The 23,541-nt window shown below is 36.4% G+C and overlaps 6 protein-coding genes, 1 long non-coding RNA gene and 1 pseudogene across 9 annotated transcripts in view; 5 read left to right on the top strand and 3 right to left on the bottom strand.

Annotated features, from left to right (window-relative positions):
• Window positions 1-77: 77 nt before the first annotated feature.
• LOC104792625 (AMP deaminase) lies at window positions 78-6,148 on the top strand. Of its 2 annotated transcripts, none has more exons than XM_010518814.3 (20): window positions 78-753; window positions 910-1,094; window positions 1,176-1,341; window positions 1,672-1,850; window positions 1,928-1,979; window positions 2,093-2,220; window positions 2,305-2,484; window positions 2,567-2,634; window positions 2,823-2,965; window positions 3,090-3,151; window positions 3,853-3,966; window positions 4,095-4,235; window positions 4,373-4,525; window positions 4,611-4,664; window positions 4,754-4,864; window positions 4,960-5,133; window positions 5,340-5,420; window positions 5,520-5,618; window positions 5,705-5,798; window positions 5,899-6,148. In XM_010518814.3, the coding sequence occupies exons 1-19, from the start codon at window positions 384-386 to the stop codon at window positions 5,771-5,773; spliced, it is 2,529 nt and encodes an 842-aa protein (XP_010517116.1). In that variant the 5' UTR covers window positions 78-383; the 3' UTR covers window positions 5,774-5,798; window positions 5,899-6,148. The 2 variants fall into 2 exon arrangements, with proteins under 2 accessions (XP_010517116.1, XP_087309893.1); XM_087453767.1 differs by having other exon boundaries at window positions 144-753; window positions 5,705-5,813.
• A 367-nt stretch (window positions 6,149-6,515) lies between these two features.
• On the top strand, window positions 6,516-8,370 carry LOC104792624 (bifunctional monothiol glutaredoxin-S16, chloroplastic). The gene is made up of 2 exons (XM_010518813.3): window positions 6,516-6,977; window positions 7,800-8,370. Exons 1-2 carry the CDS (start codon window positions 6,540-6,542, stop codon window positions 8,298-8,300), a joined length of 939 nt encoding a protein of 312 aa, XP_010517115.1. The 5' UTR covers window positions 6,516-6,539; the 3' UTR covers window positions 8,301-8,370.
• A 642-nt stretch (window positions 8,371-9,012) lies between these two features.
• LOC104792615 (vacuolar cation/proton exchanger 1) overlaps window positions 9,013-23,541 on the top strand; it is a 44,620-nt gene continuing 30,091 nt past the window's right edge. Inside the window, exon 1 of the mRNA XM_087454572.1 lies at window positions 9,013-9,030. The gene's annotated coding sequence lies outside the window, so the exon portion shown is untranslated. The remainder of the gene's footprint in view (window positions 9,031-23,541) is intronic.
• LOC104792623 (trihelix transcription factor GT-3b) lies at window positions 9,588-11,163 on the bottom strand. The gene is made up of 2 exons (XM_010518811.3): window positions 10,608-11,163; window positions 9,588-10,350 (listed from the first exon to the last, which is right to left on the bottom strand). The coding sequence occupies exons 1-2, from the start codon at window positions 10,920-10,922 to the stop codon at window positions 9,790-9,792; spliced, it is 876 nt and encodes a 291-aa protein (XP_010517113.1). The 5' UTR covers window positions 10,923-11,163; the 3' UTR covers window positions 9,588-9,789.
• Window positions 15,862-18,266, top strand: LOC104792622 (jasmonate-induced oxygenase 4). Its single transcript, XM_010518810.2, has 3 exons — window positions 15,862-16,581; window positions 17,171-17,504; window positions 17,895-18,266. The coding sequence occupies exons 1-3, from the start codon at window positions 15,935-15,937 to the stop codon at window positions 18,141-18,143; spliced, it is 1,230 nt and encodes a 409-aa protein (XP_010517112.2). The 5' UTR covers window positions 15,862-15,934; the 3' UTR covers window positions 18,144-18,266.
• On the top strand, window positions 18,354-19,176 carry LOC147942948 (uncharacterized). Its single transcript, XR_015559412.1, has 2 exons — window positions 18,354-18,662; window positions 18,793-19,176. It is a non-coding gene; the product is annotated as an uncharacterized LOC147942948 (long non-coding RNA).
• On the bottom strand, window positions 19,341-20,863 carry LOC104792621 (pyridoxal 5'-phosphate synthase subunit PDX1.1 pseudogene; annotated as a pseudogene). The gene has a single exon (XR_015559411.1). The product of XR_015559411.1 is annotated as a pyridoxal 5'-phosphate synthase subunit PDX1.1 pseudogene (transcript).
• LOC104792619 (E3 ubiquitin-protein ligase APD1-like) lies at window positions 20,839-23,272 on the bottom strand. Its single transcript, XM_010518808.3, has 10 exons — window positions 23,186-23,272; window positions 22,868-23,010; window positions 22,665-22,771; window positions 22,441-22,569; window positions 22,202-22,295; window positions 21,848-21,928; window positions 21,690-21,775; window positions 21,439-21,591; window positions 21,263-21,338; window positions 20,839-21,145 (listed from the first exon to the last, which is right to left on the bottom strand). Exons 2-10 carry the CDS (start codon window positions 22,998-23,000, stop codon window positions 20,979-20,981), a joined length of 1,026 nt encoding a protein of 341 aa, XP_010517110.2. The 5' UTR covers window positions 23,001-23,010; window positions 23,186-23,272; the 3' UTR covers window positions 20,839-20,978.

Below are 23,541 nucleotides of genomic sequence, written 5' to 3'. Positions count from 1 at the left end.
GTATAAGAAAATGAATATACTTGTAAAATATGAAGAATCTTCACGGATAAAAAGGAAACATAAAAATTAAAATAAAAGAGTTGGACAGAAAAAAACAAAAACTGGTGTTTGAAATAATTGAAACACTAATGAAGAAATTATTTATTTATAAAACTGTGTCACCACTTTTTTTTTTAGTTTTTGAGCCATAAAGGTTACAACTTTACAAAGAAGACCCAGCCTTTTGCAATTGCAAGTGTGGCGTGGTTTCACTCGTTGGGCCTGTATAAATATCAGCTATCCCTCAACCTCCCACCATCGCCACTAAACCAGAATCGTGGTCCTTCACTGTCTCTTCTTCTGACCTGCACACGCACAGATTTTTTTTGATTTCGTTGTCACTCATGGAACCCAATATTTACCAACTTGCCCTCGCGGCTCTCTTTGGAGCTTCCTTTGTTGCTGTTTCTGGGTTTTTCATGCATTTCAAGGCACTGAATCTAGTCCTTGAGCGTGGTAAGGAGCGTAAAGAGAACCCTGATGGAGACGAGCCTCAAAATCAGACCTTGGTGAGGCGGCGTAGCCAGGTCCGAAGGAAAGGGAATGACCAATACGGTCGCAGTCCGGCTTCGCTTCCAGATGCTACTCCCTTTACCGATGGTGGTGGCGGCGGCGGCGGTGGTGGTGGTGTTGTTGATGCTGGGCGGAGCAACGGCCATGTTTATGTTGACGAGATCCCTCCTGGTCTCCCGAGGCTTCATACCCCATCTGAAGGTATGAGAAACCAAACCTGGATTGATCAGATTAGATTTTGGATATAGGTTTCAACAGTGATGTCAAAGTTTATCCTTTTGTGGGTTTTAGTGCTATTCAATTCCACTGTTATCATCTGATGATGCTGATAGATAGCTCTGTGATTTTCTTTTTCAGGGAGAGCTTCTGTACATGGAGCTAGTAGTATCAGGAAAACTGGAAGCTTTGTTAGACCAATATCTCCGAAGTCACCTGTTGCTAGTGCTAGTGCTTTCGAGAGTGTGGAAGAATCAGATGATGATGATAATCTGACTAATAGTGAAGGTTTGGATGCTTCCTACTTGCAAGCTAATGGGGACATGGTGAGTTTCTTAATTCACACTTTTTGGTGTCCTGCTTTGTTATTGAATCGGGGGACTGACAGGTAAGCCGTTCTTTTGCAGCCTGCAGATGCCAATGGAGAGCCAATATCTATGGCTGCTTCAAGTATGATTCGTTCCCACAGTGTGTCTGGCGACCTTCATGGAGTTCAGCCCGATCCTATTGCTGCTGACATTCTGCGTAAAGAGCCAGAGCAAGAAACCTTTGTCCGTCTTAATGTTCCTCTTGGTAAGAATGGTTACTAGTTTTTTGTTTATGTCATTCTTGCCTAACCTGGTTCATGTATTCTTAGCTCTTCTCCTGTTGCTACAAACCATGACATGTTAGTTTTGTAACCCCATTAGTTTAAAAGTTTTTGCTAGTGGCAATTAGTTAAGTGGAGTTACAGATAATTATATAACTAGTCTTGAGTGAGACAAGCAAAGGATCAGTTAAGGCTTTACTCTATTTGGGAGCTGAGCCATTGAAATTCTTAAAAGTATAGTTTAAGAATTATAGCTTGAAACAACTGGAGTTAGAGACATTTCTTATTCATATTTTTACTCATGATCTTTCTAGAGGTGCCAACGTCCGATGAAGTTGAAGCCTATAAATGTCTTCAAGAATGTCTTGAACTGCGGAAGAGGTATGTCTTCCAAGAAACAGTTGCGCCTTGGGAAAAAGAAGTCATATCTGATCCTAGTACCCCAAAGCCTAACCCAGAGCCATTTGCACACTATCCTCAGGGAAAATCTGATGTAAGTCTGTGGTCCTTACTTTGTCATGGAACGAGATGCATTGATGAACTTTAACTTTGCTAAATTTGTTTTTACAGCATTATTTTGAGATGCAAGATGGGGTAGTCCATGTGTTTGAAAATAAAGATGGTAAGAGTAGTTTGATATTGAAATGCTTCTTTTTCCTGTATCCAGAAAAGCTGATCTGGTTACTTTTCCTTATTTTCGAATAACTGACCCTGTTTCCGTTTCATTATTCCCAGCGAAAGCAGAGCTGTTCCCGGTAGCTGATGCCACAGCGTTTTTCACCGACTTGCATCACGTACTCAAAGTCATAGCTGCGGGAAACATCCGGACTTTGTGCCACCGTCGACTAGTACTCCTAGAACAGGCAAGTGTTTTTTAGCTATAGAAGAATGAATGTCAATAAGCAAGTTTCATCTGGTTAACATAATGGCTTTTTTGTTTGTTTCAGAAATTCAATCTCCATTTGATGCTTAATGCGGATAAAGAATTTCTTGCTCAAAAAAGTGCACCACATCGTGATTTTTATAATGTTAGGAAAGTCGACACGCATGTTCATCATTCAGCTTGCATGAACCAGAAACACCTTTTAAGGTTTATCAAGTCAAAGCTCCGGAAAGAACCGGATGAGGTAACTATTAGAACCATATGTTTGAGGAAAGTATACACTTCGCTGATTTGCAGATATGATAATCTTTAGCTTCTCTATACAGGTTGTAATTTTCCGAGATGGGACATATTTAACCTTGAAAGAAGTTTTTGAGAGCCTGGATCTGACTGGGTAATTACATTTCCAACTTCTAAGAATTACCAACTAAAGTCAGTCTAAATTAGATGGCTGGAAGATTGTTAAATTACTCTCTTATGAGGCACCTGGTTGTTGTGCAAAGTATCTATGGCATTTTTTTTCAATTTTTACCATTATGCTGAAGAAATAAACCATCTTCACCTTGTTTGAACTTTGCACAGATATGACCTGAACGTCGACCTTTTGGATGTTCATGCAGACAAGAGTACCTTTCATCGTTTTGATAAGTTCAACCTTAAGTATAATCCCTGTGGTCAAAGTAGACTTAGGGAGATTTTCCTTAAACAGGATAATCTTATCCAAGGTAACTGAATATCCTAATCACTTTTACCACCATTTGTAGGTCATTTGATGCATCAGTTATGCACTTCCATATATAGGCTGTGTTTCAAAAGATAATCTTTTGACATTTTTTTCTTTGGATTTAGGTCGTTTCCTTGGTGAGATAACAAAGCAAGTCTTTTCTGACCTTGAAGCTAGTAAATATCAGGTAAACACCACATGAATCTGCAGTAGTCTTATGCATTAAGAACGAACTTTATAACAGAAGAACAGTGTTACAGTCAAATCTTAATAAGTAAGCTCTTGATAAAATGATTTGCTGGAAATACAGAGACACGTAGGATTTTGGTAATGGATCTTTTCCCACTCTCCCCTGAGCTTGCTCTTTGCCTGTTGCACATGTTATATAGACAGAGTACAACTACACTAAACTTTTAGTTGTTTTAGGAACAAACTTGTAGTAGTAAGAAAAACCTTGGATTTTTAGTCTCAGTGACCATTTCAAATTTGCACTCTCTTTCGTATGCCTAACTTTTACTTTCTTGAAGCCGATCTATTTTGCATTGACTTGAGTTCCGAAAACGTCATGGAATTCTGGTCAATTTTCTGTGTTAAGTCTTCTCCCCTGCATACGCAAAGCTTGCTCTTTGCCTGTTGCACATGTTATATAGACAGAGTACAACTACACTAAACTATAATTTTTTTAGGAACAGACTTGTAGTAGTAGGAAAAACCTTGGATTTTTAGCTCAGTGACCATTTCAAACAGACTCGAAGTTTGTTTGTGTTTTTGTTTACTTTCTTTGTGCCAATCTATTTTGCATTGACTTGAGTTCCGAAAACGTCATGGAATTTCTGGTCCAACGAGATGGAATTCTGATTTTTCTGATGTCTACCTTGAATACTGCAGATGGCTGAATACAGAATATCTATATATGGTAGAAAGATGAGCGAGTGGGATCAACTGGCTAGTTGGATTGTGAACAATGATCTGTACAGTGAGAATGTTGTCTGGTTAATTCAGGTTGGCCATCACTTTGATGCTTTTGTTCTACATGTTCAATCCATGAGTGAATGTGTTTTTCTCTCCTTGTGTGACATGACTGCTAACTCAGCTAAACTTTCCTCGTTCTCTGTTTCTCTTTTCACTAGCTCCCACGCCTGTACAACATTTACAAGGACATGGGTATTGTTACATCTTTCCAGAATATCCTTGACAATATATTCATTCCTCTCTTTGAAGCCACGGTAGATCCCGATTCGCATCCCCAGCTCCATGTTTTTTTGAAGCAGGTTAGCATCCATAACTGTAAAGAACCTTTCATCCGCATGTCTTTGAACTATTAAAGAGTTGATTTAACAGGTTGCTATCTCTTGTTTGTTTTGATTGTTTATTTGGTTTTGTGCTCGTTTCTTGTTTGGTATTTCAGGTTGTTGGGTTTGATTTGGTCGATGATGAAAGCAAACCTGAACGACGTCCCACTAAACACATGCCTACTCCAGCTCAATGGACTAACGCCTTCAATCCTGCATTTTCGTATTATGTCTACTATTGTTATGCTAACCTCTATGTGTTAAATAAGGTACCATTCCTCCTAACCCTTTTGTGTAATATGGAGTAACTATAATTTGGTGTTGTAATAACATGGAGTAACTATATTTCTTCAGCTTCGGGAGTCAAAGGGCATGACTACCATCACGCTACGACCACATTCTGGAGAGGTATTTTATTTCTTACTTTATGCTATATAAAAAAGTTTTTTTTCTTCAGTTACCGTGTAATGGAATTTTAACTTGTCTACAAATTTCAGGCTGGTGATATTGACCACTTGGCTGCTACGTTTCTCACATGCCATAGTATTGCACATGGAATCAATCTGCGAAAGTCTCCTGTGCTTCAGTATCTCTACTACCTCGCTCAGGTTTGTGGAGACTGCTTGGTTGTATTACATATGTATTATTGTTTCTTCTGTTCTAAGAAATTCTCACTGGACATTTGTCCCATTTTGTTTGACAGATTGGTCTTGCCATGTCTCCACTGAGCAACAACTCTTTGTTTCTAGATTACCACCGAAACCCGTTTCCTGTGTTTTTCTTAAGAGGTCTCAATGTTTCCCTGTCTACGGATGATCCCCTTCAGATTCACTTAACTAAAGAACCTCTCGTGGAAGAGTATAGCATAGCTGCCTCAGTAAGTCCTGATGTTTTCGTTATGCAGTCATGTCACACATCATATACCATTAAAGGATACACCTTATTACGTTTGGATGATTTAGATGGTTTTTTTTGGTGATTGCAAATATCTAAGAAGCATGAAACTTCTTAGTATATATCCTTTTCTGCTAGGATCCAGTGATATACTGATGTGCTAACTGAAGATAATAAATGGACTTTCAGGTTTGGAAGCTGAGTGCGTGTGACCTGTGTGAGATAGCTCGTAACTCTGTGTACCAGTCAGGTTTCTCACATGCGCTGAAGGTACTCATTATATATATCAAACATTGCCTATAGTATTAATGTACAAGGTATCTCTGTTCGGATCTGTGCTCATAGAACTAACTCTGTGAAATGTTTTAGTCGCACTGGATTGGTAAGGACTATTACAAAAGAGGACCTGATGGAAACGACATTCACAAAACAAATGTGCCACACATAAGGGTGGAGTTCCGTGACACGGTAAGGGACCAAAAAATTTATGTTCTTTTTGAACAGGTTAATGCATTTTTGTAGGAAAACGAATTAAACGTATGAAGTTGATGCAGATCTGGAAAGAAGAGATGCAACAGGTATATCTGGGCAAGGCCATTATCTCAGATGAAGTTGTTCCATAAGAACCGCAATCAGAAATGGCAACGTGTAAGAATCCAACATGTATACACAACTACACAACTCAATGATCTTTTACCACTTCTGTAGCAACAGTGTTTCTTATGATGTCAAAAATTGAAAATTTCAGATTTCAGGAGAAGAAAGAGAGAGAGAGAGAGCATCTTGATGAGTATACGAAGCAGGAAACCTAGTAGATAGGGTAATAATGAGCGGCAATGTTGTGTGCCCTAAGAAAGCGATTTGGCTTTGTCAAATCCTATTGTTCTATGAAAAGCTTCTACAAATCTATAATCCCTTTTAGTTTTACTCATACAAACGAGACAAGTTTAGAACCGGTTTTAAACTTTTAATATAATGGATTTCAGTTTTTTGGATTATAATGATCAATTAAAATTTCGATTCAGATTCAATTCACATATATATAAGCAAATCCAGTTTTTTCTTGATTCGGTGCTGTTTAGGATTATTTTACTGATAATATTGATGCATTTTAAAGTTGTAAACCGCACTGACTAGTGAGTCTGTGACTACTGAGGTCTCACTCAATGATATGGTTTTTGAATCAGATCAGTCTACTGATTAAACACCTATTTGGGTGACACTTGGAAGACAAATGTGTTATGTTAACCTTTGGCAAAAATAATATCAAGGAAAGAAAGTCTTAAGGAAAAAACTAAGCGGGTACAATTTTCCTTAGACTTTGTATTAAAAGGCCTTAATATCAGCCCAATTAAGGCCCATATTAATACAATCCTATTCCAGATAAAAATGAGCTCATCGTTTCCAGCGATAACTCTCTCTCAGTCAGCTCCGACGAAAATGGCTGCAATCAGTTTTGGCTCCTCCTCCTTGCACGGCTCAGCCTCTCCGCGTGTTTTTCGTCCACAAGTTTCCCGAAATACCCCTGGGATCGCTCTCTATTCACGCTTCACACCACCGTCCATTTCTTTTCCCTCTCTCTCCTTCACACTCCGTGACACAGAACGGTCTCGTCGTCGTCCCTTCGTAATCGCCTCCGCCGTAAAGTCTCTAACGGAGACGGAGCTGCTACCGATTTCGGAGTCTGATTCGATTCCTTCCGCTTCCGGAGTATACGCTGTATACGATAAAAGCGACGAGCTTCAATTCGTCGGAATATCTCGGAACATCGCCTCGAGTGTCTCTGCACATCTCAAATCTGTGCCGGAGCTTTGCGGCTCCGTCAAGGTAAAAGCTCCCCATCTCCCTATCTCGGTTGATTTCATTATGGTTGACTTTGTTTATTACTGTTGATAGAGTATGGGAATTGTCTTGGTGAATCCTGTAAAAAGTTTATCACTTTAGTTCCAGAATTGTGTTTTATATCTATCATTTAGGATCACTCCATCTCTGTTTGCAAAAGTTGAACTAGTGAAGTTCTTGGCTCTGTTCTTGATCAGAGTCTTTAACGGCACTTACCACATTTAGCAACCTTGGTTTATTGAGTTTGAGTAGGAGATGCATCATTATGAAATGAGACCCTGTCTATGAGAATTGTATATAGTGGTTATGATATGCGACTAGTACCGAATCGTAATCATGAGATGAGAGAACACTAGAGAGATGCTTCCATTAGAAGAGTGTGGCCTTGTTATGTTTACTTAGGACTTGGTTCCGACTTCCGAGCTTCATTTAGCATTTTCTTTAAATTAGTTGTTTTCGGAAGTTCTACTTATAGAGACAGGATACTAGGATAGTGCTCATTCGCTAGATTGATCCCGGTTACTTGGTTAGAAGAGGTTTGGGAGGTATATTGGTTTTCTACCGAGTAAGAGAATACGGCATTCGATTCCCTATTCTCTGTCAATTAGAATAACTTTGGGTTTGTTTTGATAGCTCTTTGAGAAACTAGCTGACATTACTGTTTTTAGTGTATATTTGCTCCATTGACTCCTATAATCAATAATGACCTTGAGTGGACTTTTTTCTTCGTCTTGAAGAGATGATGAATATGGGCAAGTTTTGTTATTGTTAATAACTTTGATAATTGATATCGTTGTTGGTTGATAGGTTGGTATAGTAGAAGAACCAGACAAAGCGGTTCTAACACAAGCATGGAAATCATGGATAGAAGAGCACATTAAAGAAACCGGAAAAGTCCCGCCGGGGAATAAGTCAGGGAACAACACATTTGTCAAACAGACTCCTAGAAAGAAATCAGATATCCGTCTCACTCCAGGTCGCCATGTCGAGCTCACGGTTCCTTTAGAGGAACTGATTGATCGTTTAGTGAAAGAGAGCAAAGTGGTAGCTTTCATAAAAGGATCAAGAAGTGCTCCTCAATGTGGATTCTCACAGAGAGTAGTTGGGATTCTTGAAAGCCAAGGAGTTGATTACGAAACGGTTGATGTTCTTGACGACGAGTTTAATCCTGGGCTAAGGGAGAAGCTGAAGAACTACAGCAATTGGCCAACGTTTCCACAGATATTTGTGAAAGGAGAACTTGTAGGAGGTTGTGATATATTGACCTCAATGTATGAAAATGGTGAACTTGGCAACGTCTTGAATTAGTTGTGATATTTGTGTAACTTCAAACATTCATAATTGAGAATCCTAATAAACACGCTTGAATTCTCTTCCATTGTTTCAACCTCGTTTTCATTACAGTAATTGTCTCGTTACAAATTGTTGAACAAAACCCAATCAGAAATAGAGCAATAAAAAAACGTTGACCATTTTCTCGAGTCTCAAGGAGACAACTTATGGCTTTTGCTTTGCAGCAAAAAGGTCAATGTCGGTGACAGTATATGTGTTATTGTCCCTTTTAACAAGACGATGCATGATACATCGATTCATTGCCTCAAGCTAAGTGCGTTAACCTTTATGTATACTTCTTTGAAATGTTTTAGAGTTTTCTTCGATATTCTTTTATGGGCCTTGAAGATATAATTGGGGTGAAGTTAGTAAGTTACCATGTTGATATCGAGTACAAAAGAATAATTTTCAGAACTTTGATCAAAACGTGGGATAAAGATAACTATGTCTGCCACTTCTTATTTTCCTTGCAATTGCCAAATTATATCCAAATTATAAATTATATTTTATTATTTATTTTTCATCTATTATACTATAAATGACTGAAAGTATTATGAAAGATTATATACAAAGACTTAAAAAATGGTTAGGCATACTCGTTCGTTCCAATTGAGAGACGATCTACTATACAAAACCGAATATCCCAATAAAGTATTTCTATAGTAGAATGTGTATTCAAATTATGTCCTTCAATATATGTATGTATGTCAATGACAAATGAAAAAAAAGAAAAAAAAAAATTTATTATGTGGGTAAGGATTGTCACACGCATACACGTATTGTACTGCCATGTTAGATATGATTCATCACCAAAAGAAAAAAGAAAGATCTATCGATAAATAATATAAAAGAATTAGAGACAATCGACCTAAAAATGGTCCCAAAATTCATAGGATCACTTTTCATCGTTGGACTTGGATTTCGTATTAGTTTTGGTACTCGTATTAGTTTTATGCTTTGTTTTTTTTGACCTCTACATTCTCATCAAGATTAGTCCATTAAAAATCTTCCTTAGTATTATCGTACCTATTTTTTTGTATGAAGATGATATTTGGGATCGACACTTCAAATATTACATTCGCCAACATTGTATGTTTAAAATAACTCTTAGAAAAAAATTCAATGTGTTCAAGATTATTCAAGAAATCAGCTTTGTTCCGTTTGACATATACTATACAATATCGTCCTACAAATTACTAATTAAATCCATTAAAGATTAATTGGTATGCAAAAATTTTTGGCTCACCAAAATGCAAATCAGAAGAAAGAAAGAATGTGGGGTTAATATGTTACTGAGGTCTCACTAAAACTCAAAATGTCCTCATATCAAACAATATAGGAGTGTTGAGTGTTTCCATGAATAAACTAACTATTTCCCCCACCAAATAATTAAACCTACACTACACCCCAAACAAGCATAAAAAGAACAATTTTATCTTAGGTTAAGAATAGTTGATGAGAAAGATTAGAGAGAACCATCTCTAGTAAGCTTAGCAAGCAATGCATTAATTTGTGAATCCCTCTTCTCTGCTCTCATCTCCTCCCTTGACCGTCGTTGCTCCTCTCTATCACGCCACATGCGCTCCATTGTCACCCTCTCCTTCTCAAGCTCCTCCATCTTCCTTCTCCATTCTTCTTCTTTCTCTGCTCTCTCCTTCTCCCTCGCCTCCCATCCTTCTCTCCACTCACTCTCCATCCTTATTTGATGTCTCATAAACTCTTCTAACACTTCTCTTACACCATTGTTGCTATTACTACCGCCTTTTCGCTTCTTTGCAATGTTCTTTTTCGGATTAGTTAGGATTTTCGGGTCGTTGCTAACATCTACTAGCTCTTCATTGACATTCTCTTCTTCCTCATCTGAAGAATACTCTCTCTTTCTCGCTACTGTCCCGCTTGTTCCCCCTACTCCTCCCTCGGATTCAACCCATAGCATTCTCTGCATTCTAGTGGTAAATATAATTTGCATATCATCATAAAAAGGGAATTGTTGTCTCGCTATCTCTGCCTCCATTGTCTCACATCCCTAGAAACATCAAGAATACATCACCAATGGGATTATATATATGCATATACAACTAAACTACTTGGAATATTATGGAAAACACCAAATTCAAGATTTGTCTCTGTCTTGGAGTGATTATGGACAATAGGAGATTAAAAATTTCTTGGTTACAAAAAAAAAATTATTTATTTGTTCCATGCAAGGCTACCAAGATTATAGCACTAGATAATTAAAGATATAATACTAAACACATCCACAAAAATAATTAATATTGGTACCTTAAAACGAGTGACGAGGTTCTTCCACTTGCACTTGCACTGTTCAGGGCTACGAGGAAAGCTTTTGTCTCTCATCTTGTTAGAGATAACTTCCCAAAGAAGCTTGTTCCGTTTAGTCTCCATGAAAGTCTGATCTAGCTCTCCTCTTATCCCTATCAACTCTTTCGTCTCTTCAACGGTCCACTGTGGAAACCTATCCCCACCCGCTACCGGAGACGCTATTTCCGGCGTCTGCGATGATTGGGGATGAGGATGATGAAGATGATGATGCTTGTTGAGGTATTGAAGCTGCTGAAGATGATGATGTCCATCCATTTGAAAGAATCAAGAAGAACTAAAAATAAAAAAGAGAAACAGAATCAAGAAACGATCTCTAAAGCTAAAGATTACGTTATTGTAATCTTTGATGAGCTTTCACTTTTTTTCAGATCGCCAAAAAAAAAGAAAAATAAAAAATATTACAATACTAGTTTTTTTTGTTTGGTTTGTGTGTTTTGTAATGTGAAACGTCGGGAGAAAGAAGTCTAATTTTCTCACAATTCTTTTCTTCTTCTCCACTCTCTCCTTTCTCCTGTCGCCATCTGTATACGCGTTTACTTTTTTCTCTATCTTGGATTTTTTCTTATAGTATATAACTTTTTTCTTCTTTTTTTTTTTTTTTTTGTCTCTGTTTTGTTTTTTTCTTTTGAAAAAATATTAAAAAGAACAAACCTTTCGGTAAATGTGTCAATCTCTAAGATAATTTAGTACTTAAATATGTTTTAACTATTGATTATAATTTATAAATGGTTTAATAGAGGATAGATTAGCGTCTTTAAAGTATTGTCTAATGTCTAGAGAGCGAATTGACTAGGGTGATCAGGAAGGACGTGGATCTTTCAATCGTTTTCTCATAATGTGTGTAATCACTTTAGTTTGACAATAGTATGCTAGATTCTGAGTTTCTGACAGTACGTCGACATATGATCAAATTTGTTTGTATGAAATGAATTTATTACTGAGTTAGTTTGGTAAAACGGTAAGAATCATAAATTTAGAGACTTCTACCTATCTTGGTTTAGCTCTAAACTCGGTTAATGTTGGTTCAGCTTTATTAGACTCGGTTTACTTATTGTATTTTAAGAATTTACTTGTTGTGCTATTAGCAAAATTAAGAAAAGGTAAAGTTAGCGTGTGAATTTGTTGATTGTGGTACTAAAAATCTTTTCTATGTTATTTTCATTTTTCATAAATACAAACAAAAATAAATGATGATGTCGAGTCTTAACTCTTAAGAGGACAGTTAAATTACAACTTTGTTTTTGTCAACAGGAAATTGATTTATGGCAGTTTCAGTCACCAAGCTGTATATGGTTTTTGGTCATATGATAGCAATCTAATTTTACTTTAACAAATTAAACATCTATAAAAACAATAACATGTTACGAAAATAATTAAGATGACGCGTCTTGTAATGTTGAAATCACAATGATTTGTTAAAATAAATGATTGTTTACATAATATATATATCGTCACTCTCGAAAGGATGCTTTCATTGCAACCATTAGAAATTTGATCAGTTCACAGAGTTCCACAATATCATATCACTTAATAATGTTCTGGATGTATGTGTGGATTCTCACGTCTCTCAGTCCACAATCAGCTAGTGGACCTTAATCTCAATTAATCTATTCCAAAAGAGAGAACCGATGAATTTTTTTCGTCTGCAAAATCTCCTTGAAATTGCTAAGTTGATGGCTCATTTTTTCTATTATAAACGAAGAAACTATCATTTTCGATTAAACTTCTTGTAATATATATATATATATATTGTCTAAGAAAATTATTATATGTATATATTACTTTCAGAATACTTCAAAATTTGTACGTTGAATAAAAAAGGGCATATTCTACCATTTTCAACATCTTCAAAAATAACTTTAAAGTGTTTTAAAAACATTTATGATTTTTTAAGGACTTCTAAAATTTAGAAAAGGATAGAAATCACTTAGTTGAATTCTATGAATAAAAAAAAAGTCTGGTATCTTATATTTGTGAGTGACTTGAAACAAAATTTGAAAACATATTAATGATATTTTTTATTCATGATAAATTAAAAACAAATCTAAAATTTTATTTTATAAATGAAAACAAAATTAAAATGTTCCTTTTATGTGGGGGTAGTTTATGTTTAAAGCCTTGACTGCTTTTCATATTCATATTATATAATGAGGAACTGAATGGGGATGTGACGATAATATTGCGTTGACGTTTCATCACCAACGCCACTGCGAGAAGTTTCGGTTTTTGTATACACACTTTTGCAAATTAAAATATTAACACTGTGTGGTTCTTAATCCTCGGCGACCAGTCATATCCTTAGCTTCATTCCCAAGTTTTCTATTTCAGCTTTTTCTTTAGATTTTTTTTTGTTCCCTTTTTCAACAAAATTTTAGCTAACGTTTTTGAGCACGATAATATGTAACTTCTCTAGAATCTCCTCTCGTTTCCTAAATTCCTGCACGTGTAAAATTACCCTTTGATGGTTATCAACATTGTTGGGATGATTCTTCATTCATAAAGAACCAATTATTGGATTACACGTGGAATTTGTCATCAACTAATAATATCCTATGATCATCATACTTCATAGATGTTATTATATGGTAGGCCAATTTCGCATTTTTTAAAGCATCAACATGCCAAACTGATTTTGACTAAGGTTTATCATGGGTAGGCAGCCCAAACCCATTCTACATAATTGGGCCAATTCGTCACGACGTATAACATACAAATTGGCAATCTGAGTCTCACGTAAGAACAGAGCTTTGGGTAAAAACTAGTAACCTCTAAAAACCGCAACTCTCTAAAGAAGTAACCAAGGTCTACCTAAATCAGGGCTGGGAAAATCTTTGTCTGCTTCGTTTACCTTTATCTTTGGAATGAACCACTTGATTGACTATGATTTGAAAAAATATGTGTTTGATGATTTTTTTCTCACCGTACTCAATCCATGCAATTATATGAAACATTAGAACATATATGTAAGACGTATAATATAATATCTAGGGTATCCACTCTGGATCCCAAATATACTATATATGTAATATTTTACATTTTAATTTAACCAATAATCATGTTTTTAGTACTCACACCTACTAGGCTGCTACGAAGTCATGACTCATGTGTTGCACAACTTTTTCAATATATTTTTTTGTTGCAAAAAGCTTAGGAATTTTGAAGTGAAGCTTTAGGGACGAAAAGATTTATTTCAAAGAGAGAATACAGACTTCCCAAATAATTTTGTAATTCGCGTATAAATTGCAAATTGTCAACGCACGTAGTTTTTTTCACATGTGTGTTTGGTAGCTGTAAAATGAATGCATCCCATACCGTAGCCCACGTGTAGCAATTGTTTTTTTTCTCTCTTAATTATTACCTTTTGGCAACGTAGCTGTTGTCCTCAAGACAATCAACGAGTTAGATGTTCAATCCTTTTGTTAATTATCATACAATATACATTGATGTTCCGATCGATTTTTTTTTTTCTTTTTTCGTAAAGGGGTGAATGACTATTCAACATATTGGGCGGACAATTTCTTTGTATCACGATCATCTAGTATATGATTTTAACACATCCCGATCTATCTTGAAGATGAAGAAATAAATATAAGATAATATTGGATTTTTATACTTGCACAATATTTTTTACTCATTTCAGCGCAAAACTGTAGAACTCAAGCGTCAACTTGGAAAATATTATATTATGTAGCTATTTAAAAAAAATCATAAAACCTATTTAAAAATTTGTGGTGCTTTTTCACTTGATATTATACCATTTTTTAATTAAAATAATTATAGTCTTCATTGATACTGTATAATTTAAGCGCTTACAACGTTGTAGAATGCATGATTCAACCGATCTGAAACCCTTAAATCACAAATATTCAGCCCCAATTTACCCGGTGAGACATTTACTGTATATCTCATTCTCTAGTCGATTTTAATTAAAACATGTGATGCATAAGCATAAATATACATTGCGTATTCTATAGACGATATGGTCCCGGCCGTTATTATTATCAATAATAAATTAAATATTCCAATGAACGAAAATTTTGTCCGACAATAACTAAAGATATATGGTTGAGGAAGTGTTTAAATTTCCTTTTAAAAATGCAATTTGTATTGATCAATAAAAGAGGCTAATATACTTTACAAGTGGCTGCGCTCTCACAGAGGTCTTGAGATGTATGATTCACTATGTCAAACTTTTATTTTTCAGTCCATGTTATGAAACAAGCTCTCATCCGATCAACCTCGTAAGCAGCACGTAGAATTGAGTTCTGCTATGTTTTTTTTATAGATTAACAGATGTGTTATCACTCATATAAGAAAAACGATATTATGTTATTGCCTCATACTACCATTCTACGGAAGAAAAAAATGTAAATATATAAAGTTAGATTTTTTTTAATATATGGTGTATATATATATACATATATATATATATATATATCAGTAATTCTTTTTTTTGTAAACATGTTTGTAGAAGATTTGTTATATATATATACTATATGGACGTGTTGAGAGTATAACTAACCAATTATATAAGTTTGAGTATTTCATGATTATTTTTGGAAATTTCATTACGTAATTCAACCAGTATGGTTCCGCTTTCAATCATTCAACTATTCTATAACAGTTAAAAGACGTTCAACCACTATAATGAAACCACTAATTTCAAAACAAAATCTGGTATATATATAAATAGTTTTTCCTTTTGTGGTTTACCAATCAAAACAATAATTTAGATTAAATAATGCATCACATGCATGATGATCTCGACTATAGAAATTACAATGAACATGAAGCAATCACTAAATATGGGGTTGGCTGGTTTTGTTCAATGTTGGCATTCTATGATTGGTGTTCCAAATGTTGGAATGACCTCCACCGATAATCAGTTTTTTTTTATTAGGTATAATTTAAGTCTATCAATCTACAACAGATTCTCAAAACCTTATTTGATAAGATGCAAAAGTTATTGTACTAAATCATAATATTGTCTTTTACATAAATTACCACAAATTGTATAATAAGTTTTTGTGAAGACAAATTGTCTATTACTTTTTGTGATGCAAGCCGTCGCACGGCGCCGAAATTATTTCCCTATCTCATCACTTCAAAAGTCATTGAAGACACAAAAAAACAATATTGTCGACATTTATCCACAACTCTTTTTAAAACGTGTCTTATTAATGTTTATCATCCAACTTAGCTCAGCATGCAAACTTTACTAAGTCGACCTCGAAATTCAATAGAAAAAGAGGCTGGAATAAAAGAATATGGATCGTATCATTAATTGTCTCACGTTTCATTTCTATTTATTTATTTTAAAATCTCTATTTATATCCCTTACTTGTCCCTGCTTCTTCCAGCATCTAAAACTTTCATTCCCCTTATCTCTCTCTCCCTTGAGTATACCTTATCTAAATTCCAAAATAATTCACAAAATGGCTGCATACTGGCCTGAGCCGATTGTTTCCGTGCAAGCCTTGTCCCAAACCGGCGTAACAACCGTACCAAGCCGGTATGTGAAACCTTCTCATCAGAGACCCGTCCTGAACTCTGCCCAATCCGATGCTGAGATGGAGATCCCCGTGCTAGACATGGGCGACGTTTGGGGGAAGCCAGAGGGGCTGATGCTCGTAAGGAAGGCGTGTGAGGAGTGGGGTTTCTTCCAAATGGTGAACCATGGTGTGAATCATGCGCTGATGGAGAAAGTGAGAGGAGCGTGGCGTGAGTTCTTCGAGCTACCGATAGACGAGAAAAGGAAGTTCGCAAACTCACCGGACACGTACGAAGGTTATGGAAGCCGCCTTGGGGTTGTGAAAGATGCTAAATTAGATTGGAGTGATTATTTCTACCTTAATTACTTGCCTTCTTCCATAAGAAACCCCTCCAAGTGGCCATCTCACCCCACTAAGATCAGGTACATGATTTTATGACCTGATTTATGCGACTATGTAAACGTTTATGACCTGATTTTTCTTTATATTACGTATTAATATACGGTTTAGGTTTGCTAGTATTTTTTCTATTCCTAAGTGTATATACAGTAGTTTCTAACGAAACCCTTTACTAAAACAAAGAGTTTTTACTAAGTGAATGTGAATGTTTTGCATGGGGACACGTTGCTTGTGTGTGTTTATATTTTTAGGGTGTTCAAGCATCTGAATTATGTGGAAGTACAGCTTGCATAAACGTACACACATGGCCGTTTGGTCGAAATGTTTATTTAGGCACGTGTCTAATGTGTGAACACGTTACATGTGGTCGTTAATACCCACGTGAAACATGACTTTTCTTTGTATTGCGTATAGATAACATAATTGACAGATCGGACAAAAAAAGAAAACAATAGTATGTAAATATAATATTGTGCTATTTATAACCTAGATGTTAATATTTACTGATGGTTACTTCACAAAAAAAAAATTGTAATAAACGGATCTCACATATAGTTGTTCAATATAGATCATTGTAATTAATTAACATTTTGAGGGAAAACTAATGTGCAGAGAGTTTATCGAAGAGTATGGAGAAGAAGTGAAAAAACTGTGCGAGAGGCTGGTAGAGACGCTCTCAGAGAGTTTAGGTTTGGAACCAAATTGTCTGATGAAGGCCTTAGGAGGAGAAGACAAAGTCGGTGCATCTCTCAGGACAAACTTCTACCCAAAATGCCCTCAGCCACATCTCACGTTAGGTCTCTCTTCCCATTCTGACCCTGGTGGCATCACCATTCTCCTCCCGGACGAGAAGGTTTCTGGCCTCCAGGTCCGTCGTGGTGATGGCTGGGTCACCGTCAAATCAGTTCCCAATGCTTTGGTCGTCAATATGGGAGATCAGATTCAGGTATTTGGTTTGCTTTGTTGTGTTTTTTGTTTTCCTTGTCTAAAACTACTATTTTATGGTTTTAGAGATTTTCTGTTCTTTTTACATCTAAAATATTAAAATCATAACTGGTACATATATAGAAAACATTTGATTTTAGAGCCTCCAAATCTGTGGTTGGAGCTAAATCAATTGGATTTTACAAAATTTTAGCTAAGGTATAGGTGGTTTACAAATGTGCCGATCGGAGAATTATATGTCTTTTTAAAAGATTAGCTCTGTTTTAGTATTTTGGCAAAAAATCATATAATCTTGCCATCTTAGTATTATGTGATATTTCATCTAATATCTTGAAATGGAATCCGATAAGAATACTAACCAATATATAATAATGTTTGGGTCAACTTGTAGATACTTAGCAATGGAATTTACAAAAGCGTGGAACATCAGGTGATCGTTAATCCTGGTATGGATCGAGTCTCTTTGGCATTCTTCTACAACCCAAGAAGTGATATACCGATTGGACCAGTCGAAGAACTATTAACCGAAAGCCGACCCGCTCTTTATAAACCAATCAGGTTCGACGAATACCGTCTTCTCATCAGGCAAAACGGTCCTTCTGGAAAGAACCAAGTCGATTCACTATTATCAAGTAAATGATTACTGATAATTATACACCCCAAGTACAATCTATAATATATAGTCCTATGTACTTGTTACATCCGTTACCAAATGATATGTAATAAACCGTGCACTATAATTAAAAAAAAAAACTTAAAATAACTGGTTATAAAGTATTCAAATTCTCATGTTTACATTTTCTAATATACTGATTCTACTAACCGGGATTGATTTGATAAAACCGGTCAGTGTAAACAGTCACTACAGTAAATCTAAGGACCGACTTTGGTTTACCGGAAGACCCTCTCTAGGTGCGATTGGATGGATTGTCAATTCAGCAATAAAATTGTTTACCTTGACGCATCCAACGGCTGAAAACATAACATAGATCTAACACGTTTTATGCTTGAGATCCAACGGCTGAAAAACATGACAGATCTAACCCTCTTATCCCCAGACAAAAACAATGATTAACCCGATCAAAAGCCCTAATTTGCTTTTGTGTTTTTCAATTCAATTGTGATCATCTCTGTGGAAACCATGAACAAAAAATTTCTAGTAAGATCTCTCTCTATTTCTATCTATATTTCTTGATCGAGTCGATCTGTCATATAATTATAAACTAATGGTTAATGGATCCGATCAATAATTCTAATGTAATTTGTTTTGCGTTATACGTTTTGTGAAGGGGCGGCTAGTGTCACATACCTCTTTTGGTACGTCGAGGATTGCATAGTCCCTGAAGATCTCAATCTTAATTCGATTGAAAGAAATATTCATTCAGCTCTTGAGAATCAATATGGGTTATTATGATTTCAGCGATCGGGTGGAAATCTCGGCTTCCGGTGAGAAGAAACACATCTCCTCAGAAGACGCATCTAGAATCTACTACATATCCGAAGGTGAACTCTTTTTACAAAACATGAATTTTGTTTTGTGATCAAACACTTTAACTTTAGTCTCCATCATCAAATATGAATTAAAATCCTAAATTTGTAAGCAAAATTTCAAAGATTGGTAGCAAAAAATTTCTAATCAATAATATAGGGTGAAACCTCCCTATTATGCTAAATTAGATGATGATGGGTTCTGTCATGCCGAATAGTCCAGTAAAATCTACATGTCACCCGTGACTCTTCAACGGTTTATGCCAACCCCAATGGCAAATAACGTACGTAGTCGCATTTTTTATCGTTTATACTTTTGTGGCTGAAACGCACTTTTAAAAAAAAAACCTTACAAAAGCCAAATAATATTTAAAGTTGCCACAAAGTTTAATTTCATGAAATAAGACAACCAATTTCTCTTACAAACAGAATATTTTAATTTTCATAAAAACCTTTTAATAAAAATAAAAATTAAAAACATGTGACATCTGATTGGTTTACTCAGAGCGGCTAGCGAACCTCTCAACCTTATCATCCAAATTAAGACCAACCATTGCTTCACCCAACCCACAGCTCACCTCCGCCAACACCGCCGCATCTCTATAATTCGTAACCGCCTGAACAATCGCCTTAGCCCTCTTCACCGGATCTCCACTCTTGAAAACACCCGACCCAACAAACACCCCGTCACACCCCAACTGCATCATCAGCGCCGCGTCAGCCGGCGTCGCCACTCCTCCGGCAGCGAACTGAACCACCGGTAACCTCCCAAGCTCCTTCGTCTGCACAACTAAATCATACGGCGCAGCGATCTTTTTAGCAAAAGTGAAAACCTCGTCGTCGTCCATGTTACGAAGCAAACGAATAGCTCCGTTCACACTCCTCACGTGCCTAACGGCTTCAACAACGTTTCCAGTTCCAGCCTCACCTTTGGTTCTAATCATGGCGGCTCCTTCACGGATCCGCCTTAAAGCTTCACCGAGGTTCCTACAACCACAAACAAAAGGGATCTTGAAGTTATGCTTGTTGATGTGATTGTCTTCGTCGGCCAGAGTGAGTACTTCACTCTCGTCGACGTAATCAACTCCGATTGCCTCCAGGATCTGAGCTTCGACGAAATGGCCGATTCTTGCTTTAGCCATCACCGGAATCGTAACCGCGTTTTTAATCTCCTTGATCATCTCCGGGTCACTCATACGAGCAACACCGCCTTGAGCTCTGATATCAGCAGGAACACGTTCAAGAGCCATGACGGCGCAGGCGCCTGCTTCTTCAGCGATTCGAGCTTGTTCTGCGTTGACGACGTCCATGATAACACCGCCTCGGAGCATCTGAGCGAGACCTACCTTGACGGAGAAGGGAGATTTCTGCTTCGTTGTTTCGGTCATGGCTAGTTCGCCGTACACCGCCACAACTCCTGTTTCTGCCATTTAGGGTTTTGAGAGAGAGTGTGTGGAGCAGAGGAAGGTGGATTATTATATATGGAGTGAGTGAGGGTCGTGATTTGAAATATGTTTGTGGACTGTGAGTGGTCCGATGAAGAGAAGATGGTCAAAGTAAGTGAATCGGACGGTTCTATAGATGAAGGAGTTTGGGGATTGTAATGGGAGGTGAGTGTAGAGAAAAGAAGCTATGTGTATGGAAACTTTGACCACAAGATTTGTTTCCCTATGTATATATATTCCCGAAGAGATGTTTTATCTTGTTGACGTGGAAGCTCACTTCCCTATAAACATCGTGTGTCGAAGAAACTACTGACTCGGATAGTGTTCTTCCTTTTTTTGGTTAGAAATAGTATATGACAGAGACTAGAGATTTTGGAAATTTTTGTTACTTTAGACAGAAAAAAAAAAATCAGCTATATAGAAGAAATTGCTTTAAGAAAATATCATATACACTCATTGTAATAGAATTATGAACATGAAAATTATCCTCGTAAAGCTTTAAGAACTACTATTCAATAATTAAAAAAGAATAAGCAACGACACTACACAAAAATACTAATGGTGTTTCGATCCCATATCGAGTACACCAACTTATAATCATCAACTTTGTCTGCAAGTAGAGGTGTTCTTGCTGAATCATTATTTTCGGTTAGATGTCCCTCTCCACCACAACACTGTGTAGCTACAAGCATGAACCAAATCACCAGACCTGCATATGCATTTATATGATACATGTAACTGATCCCAAGTTTGTTTTAATAAGAGAAAACTAACCAATGATCAAATCCAATAATGAACTGACTTTTGAAACATTTGAAAAGTTTACCTGTGCAAGTTACATATGCAATCCATCTATGTTCATATGAGACGCTGATGCACCATTCATCGTCGATGGATACTCCCTATAAACCCAGAGAGGTAGAGACAGTGAGATGAACACTCATTCAGCTAAGAGTCATAATAATAATAATAGTGTTGGTGTTTTGTATTACGAGTACATACCTGACTCGGTGCTGGTGAAGTTACGACAACAGACTTTCCAGCAAGGGACATTGCATTGAGTTTGAATGTGCACTCGCCATTGCTGAAGGTACAGTTGTATAATGATTGTTTAGTATCATACAAGACAGCCCTCACATCAATAGTCAGTTCCACCTGAACAAACAAACATCAGGTTGCAAGTAAAACAATGAACGGTGCGGGAAACCAAAAAAATCTAATCCAAAGTCATTACTTGATCAGTAATTATTTACCTCTACGTCCTTACTCTTCTTCAAGTTAGCCACAGCAAGATAATAACCTGAAGACTTACTTATCTCCAATTGAATCATACCACTCCCTGTAAAGGAATATTCTATTAACTCATGGGTAGCACAATGCATTTTTAAGTAGGAACTTTCATTTGACTAACCATGAATTAGATTCCATGACCAAGCGAAGTCACGATGAAATGTAATCTCGTTCAACGATGAAGGAGAGATGCCTTGCGATCCTGTGAATTGAGAGCCTTGACATTATCAGTATTATATCACATAAAGGCAACAAATACAAACATAAAATCTCACTCACATTAAGACTTCTATATCCTTTTATTACTATATACGAATATGATGTTCAGCGATTAAGTGGTTTTCATCAATTTAGGTTTTTCTTTGTGTTCATGGTTTTTTTCTTTCTAAAACTCTATCACAGCCTTACTGACAATGGTAAACCAAACAGCAAAGCACAGCAATCAGCATATGAAATAACTACAATATTTACTAACCTTCCTCGACCACAAGCTCGACCGCTGAACCTTCTGGTTTTACGGTATAGGTAATATTCAGGAAAGTCCCTCGGTTAAAGTAATATGGCCAACCCTGAGAGAACCAGTTCAATAAATTGTCAAAAAGAGAATCCAATGACAATCAAAGCTAACCATGAGTAAAAAATAGGTAAAGAGATTGAATCTTTGATTTCAATTCTCAATGACAGTTTCCAGAGTGCATATAATCTTAAACCTGCCTTGTAAGAATCATGTGAGACAGGTAACACTCGGGATTCTGACCAATTCACCAAATGATTCAAGGGAGGAGACCCATAGAATCCATAAAGCTGGATCCCTGCAGGTTTAGAGTAATCAAGCTCCTTCACCTAACAAAAAAAAATCAATAAATAAGCACAAACCGTGATGATAAACAGAACCAAAAGAAGAAGGAGATCTATAGGAGGGACCAAACCAGACGAACCTTAATGCTTTGGACAAATATGGAACTTGGTTCAACAAGAATGGACGAATTCGGTCCAAGCCAGATATTTTGTGATCCGTAAACACCCACGATCTGAAGAACCGTCCCTGTGAGACATCATCGTGAATTAGTCAGATTCATATATAATCAAAATCAAAACTGTAAACTGGAATTCAAAAAAAAAAAAGGTTGAAGAAACCAACCGAGGATAAACAAAACCATGACGAGACCGAAGCAGTACACCTTAATCTCAGCACACGAGTAGAATTGTCCATCCACGTTACGAGATCGATACCTGACGAGAAATGGAGATTGCATTTGCATACGAACTTCCATTTCGGTGATTCTTAGAGAAAGAGAGAAACACAGAAAAAAAAAATAAAGAGTTGAGAATTTGAGGTTGATGAAACCCTAGAAGAAATCTAAAGGGATTATAAAGAACCTAAGAGAGGATCTGTGTGGTGCTGAAGTGTGTCCATGATATAAATAAGGATAAGGACACGTTTATTAGTGTAACGTACATGTTTGCGCAAAACAGGTCCACCGGCGGCAATTCTTAGTCTCTTCTTTCTCTTCGTCGTTTACACGGTAACGACGAGAGGTCAAACTGTCAAAGACTCTTTTGAATAGATAACAAATCCTGAGGGTATTTATGTAACTTTCCTTAAATAAATAAATACACAATGATTAACTTCAGATTATGTTTTTGTTTTAGAAAATTGTCTATTTTATTATTTTAATAGTTTCTTTTGTTATTCCATAATTGTCCTTTCACAAAGTTAATTACTATTAAGTTAAAAATCAATATTTGTATTTTTAAGTTAAGTTTTTTTTTAAAAACTCAAGAGTTTGACTCATTTATTAGTATGCTAAAATA

The sequence above is a fragment of the Camelina sativa genome, chromosome 6, assembly GCF_030686135.1.
Source record: "Camelina sativa cultivar CO46 ecotype springtype chromosome 6, ASM3068613v1".
NCBI lineage: Eukaryota > Viridiplantae > Streptophyta > Magnoliopsida > Brassicales > Brassicaceae > Camelina > Camelina sativa.
Note: the sequence above shows the minus strand (reverse complement) of the source record. Positions and strands in the feature narration are given on the sequence as shown.

What these genes read in the sequence shown, in the direction of transcription:
- LOC104792623 (XM_010518811.3), bottom strand. Translation starts at nt 10,922, where the DNA reads ATGGATGGACATCATCATCTTCAGCAGCTTCAATACCTCAACAAGCAT. An exon ending in ACCTCGTCACTCGTTTTAAG is followed by an intron (nt 10,351 to 10,607) that starts GTACCAATATTA and finishes TGATGTTTCTAG; the next exon opens with GGATGTGAGACAATGGAGGC.
- LOC104792622 (XM_010518810.2), top strand. Translation starts at nt 15,935, where the DNA reads ATGGATCGTATCATTAATTGTCTCACGTTTCATTTCTATTTATTTATT. An exon ending in TCTCACCCCACTAAGATCAG is followed by an intron (nt 16,582 to 17,170) that starts GTACATGATTTT and finishes ACTAATGTGCAG; the next exon opens with AGAGTTTATCGAAGAGTATG. An exon ending in ATATGGGAGATCAGATTCAG is followed by an intron (nt 17,505 to 17,894) that starts GTATTTGGTTTG and finishes GTCAACTTGTAG; the next exon opens with ATACTTAGCAATGGAATTTA.
- LOC104792625 (XM_010518814.3), top strand. Translation starts at nt 384, where the DNA reads ATGGAACCCAATATTTACCAACTTGCCCTCGCGGCTCTCTTTGGAGCT. An exon ending in TGCAAGCTAATGGGGACATG is followed by an intron (nt 1,095 to 1,175) that starts GTGAGTTTCTTA and finishes GTTCTTTTGCAG; the next exon opens with CCTGCAGATGCCAATGGAGA. An exon ending in GGGTGGAGTTCCGTGACACG is followed by an intron (nt 5,619 to 5,704) that starts GTAAGGGACCAA and finishes AAGTTGATGCAG; the next exon opens with ATCTGGAAAGAAGAGATGCA.
- LOC104792619 (XM_010518808.3), bottom strand. Translation starts at nt 23,000, where the DNA reads ATGGAAGTTCGTATGCAAATGCAATCTCCATTTCTCGTCAGGTATCGA. An exon ending in GTCATGGAATCTAATTCATG is followed by an intron (nt 21,776 to 21,847) that starts GTTAGTCAAATG and finishes ATTCCTTTACAG; the next exon opens with GGAGTGGTATGATTCAATTG. An exon ending in CTTCACCAGCACCGAGTCAG is followed by an intron (nt 21,339 to 21,438) that starts GTATGTACTCGT and finishes CTGGGTTTATAG; the next exon opens with GGAGTATCCATCGACGATGA.
- LOC104792624 (XM_010518813.3), top strand. Translation starts at nt 6,540, where the DNA reads ATGAGCTCATCGTTTCCAGCGATAACTCTCTCTCAGTCAGCTCCGACG. An exon ending in AGCTTTGCGGCTCCGTCAAG is followed by an intron (nt 6,978 to 7,799) that starts GTAAAAGCTCCC and finishes GTTGGTTGATAG; the next exon opens with GTTGGTATAGTAGAAGAACC.